The sequence below is a fragment of the Leptosomus discolor genome, chromosome 6 (assembly GCF_034619465.1).
Source record: "Leptosomus discolor isolate bLepDis1 chromosome 6, bLepDis1.hap2, whole genome shotgun sequence".
In the NCBI taxonomy this organism is placed as follows: domain Eukaryota; kingdom Metazoa; phylum Chordata; class Aves; order Leptosomiformes; family Leptosomidae; genus Leptosomus; species Leptosomus discolor.
The window spans coordinates 23748473-23750826 of NC_141396.1; the positions used below are offsets into that span (position 1 = coordinate 23748473).

The window sequence follows — 2354 nt, forward strand, 5'->3', positions numbered from 1 at the left end:
TCAGTGGTGGCCAAAGCTTGGTCTCCACACATTGGCTTGCATCCCCGTTCTTGCTGCTGAAAATTTGGGCCTGGCCACCTGAAACCGAGAGGCCAAGGCTGGGTTTGGGGAGGGCCCCTGGCCTGCCTGACCAGGCTCTGGGGAGCTCTGGTATGGCTTAGGGGACTGGCTGAACTCCACCTGAAAGGGTGCTGGTGTAGCAGGGGCAGAAGAGGCCATTTCTGTTCTCCACACTGGCTCATCCAACATGGTGGCTGAGCGGGGCACAAGCACAGTGGGTGCCAGGCTGCTTGAGGATGGCATGGGAGCTGGAGTGGAGAAGCGACGAATCTCCTGGGTCTTGGCTGTTTTCACAGGTACCTGTTTGGCTGCTGTGAAGGACAAGCTAGCCTGCTGACTAGGAGACTCCTGAATGCTGGGGCTTGGGGGATCCCCAAAACAGAACATGGCTGACTTTAATTGATAGGGCTGGTGGCGCATTAAATCAATGACCTTGATCCCTGATTTCTGGCCAGGTGCCTTTTTCACTTTGCTCTCTGCCTTGCTTGCCTGAGATTTGCTGGCTGCCAGGGGATAGAAAGGGGAATGCATTGGGTTGTAAGCTATTGGAGGGGGAGCCCGGATGTTGGGTGAATATTTCCAGGATGAGGGTAGAGAAGGGGAAGGAGAGGGGGTCCTGGGCTTGGACTCTGGCTTCGGTGTTGTCTCCACCACAAATTTGTCCATGCGGCTCTGGCGTTTGGCAAAGAGCTCTGCCCCCTTGCCTTTAAGCTGAGGCATGTCCTGGGCCCCATTTACCAGTCCAGCATCTTGCTGCTGAGGCTTAGGAGCCACTGGAGGTGGGGTCTTGAACTTGCGTCCAGAGGACTGCATGAAGTTGCAGGCCTCAGCACCCAGGCTGAGGAAGTCCTCCTCAGGCCCAGACTCAAAGCCTGCCCCAGGGTGGTCACCTTTTGGCTTCTCATCCAGGTTCTGCACCAGAGACAGGAGCTCAGGATTGGGTGAATTCTTCTTCTTCTCCTCAATCTTACTGAACATGGGTTTCTTGTTGCCCCGCCGGCGAGCCTCCTGCAGGATGCCTGTGCGGGGAGCCGGCACGGCAATCCTCTGCTCCCTGGAGGTTAACGGCTCAGAAGGAGGTCGTGGCATAGCTGGTGAGGCAGCAGGAGAAGGCTGCTTTGGCATGGGGAAACTGCTTATTGTGTGCTGTGATGGTCCTGGACTAATATACAAAGAAGAAGAGGCTGTTCCAGGGACTCGTGGCTGGGATGCTGTGGAGGCCACCTCCCCTCCTGGCTTTGAAGGAGTTGACAGAAAGATAGAGGTGGTGGATGTCCTGGCAGAAGTCTTAGTTTCTGGAGTACTTCCTCCCCCTCTTGGCTGTGACTCCAGTGGTGGTGTTGGCCTTCCTGGTGCAGGAATATACAGAGATGTGGAGGAGCTGACTGGACCGCGGTGTGTTGGCACTGGTGCATTGGCAGATGTTCCTGCAGCCAGAGGTGAGAAAGGGGGAACCACCGTACTTTGCCCACCCAGACTTTCACTAGGTTTTTTGGGTGCAGATGGCCTGAAAATGACAGAGGATGTTGCTGGACGTTGACCAGAAAAGCCGGGAGTAAAAGGCCGTGCAGACCTGTTGAACATGCTCGTTGAGCTTGCAGAGAAGGGGTCGGGGGTGCTTGGGGGAGGCAGGAAGGAAGTGGGGCCAGGGGGAGCCAGGAGCTGAGCTGGGAGGGTGGCTGGCTGCTTGCTGGGCACTTGCACACCTTCCAGATGGATGCTGTCTGCCTTCTGTGGCACAGGCATACCTCCGTTCACTGTGTCCTGCTGCAGCTGGGCAGCTAGGGCAAGATGGGGGCTTTTCTGTGCTGTGACTTTCTCAACTGTGTACTTCCCAGCCCGTTCCCTCTGCTGCTCAAATAATCGTGCTCCTTTACCTGAGGCCTCACTCAAACCCTTTTGCTTCTCTTCCTTCCTCTCAGAGTCAGACTTGGATTTTTCAATGTCCAGGTAAGTGTTGTCCCAGTCTGAGTGATTAGTTAGGCTTCGGGCATCAGAGAAACCTTCCTCATCAAATTCAGACTCACTAGTTGGAAAAACTCCGTCTTCTTCCTCGTAGGAGCGGTCTTCGTCGACACTCCCAAAACTTACCAATGTATACTTCTTAGCCCTCTGCCTGCGCTTCTTGAACATCAGCACCCCCTTGGAGTGGGGGTTGGGCGCATCTGTCAGTAGGGATGCAATGGTTCTGCACTTGGTTTTGGCTTCTTTCACATTCTTCTCTTGGATGCTCTCGTGGCGGTGGAGCTCTGCAAGAGACAAAAAGAGGCAAGCTCAGAGCTCAGCAAAAGGCT

General features: G+C 55.1%; 1 protein-coding gene across 1 annotated transcript in view; it reads right to left on the bottom strand.

The window, feature by feature from the left end:
- Positions 1 to 2354, bottom strand: part of SYNPO2L (synaptopodin 2 like) — a 36223-nt gene continuing 33869 nt past the window's right edge. Inside the window, exon 4 of the mRNA XM_086466944.1 lies at positions 1 to 2309. Within this exon, the coding sequence (XP_086323070.1) occupies positions 1 to 2309 (2309 nt within the window). The remainder of the gene's footprint in view (positions 2310 to 2354) is intronic.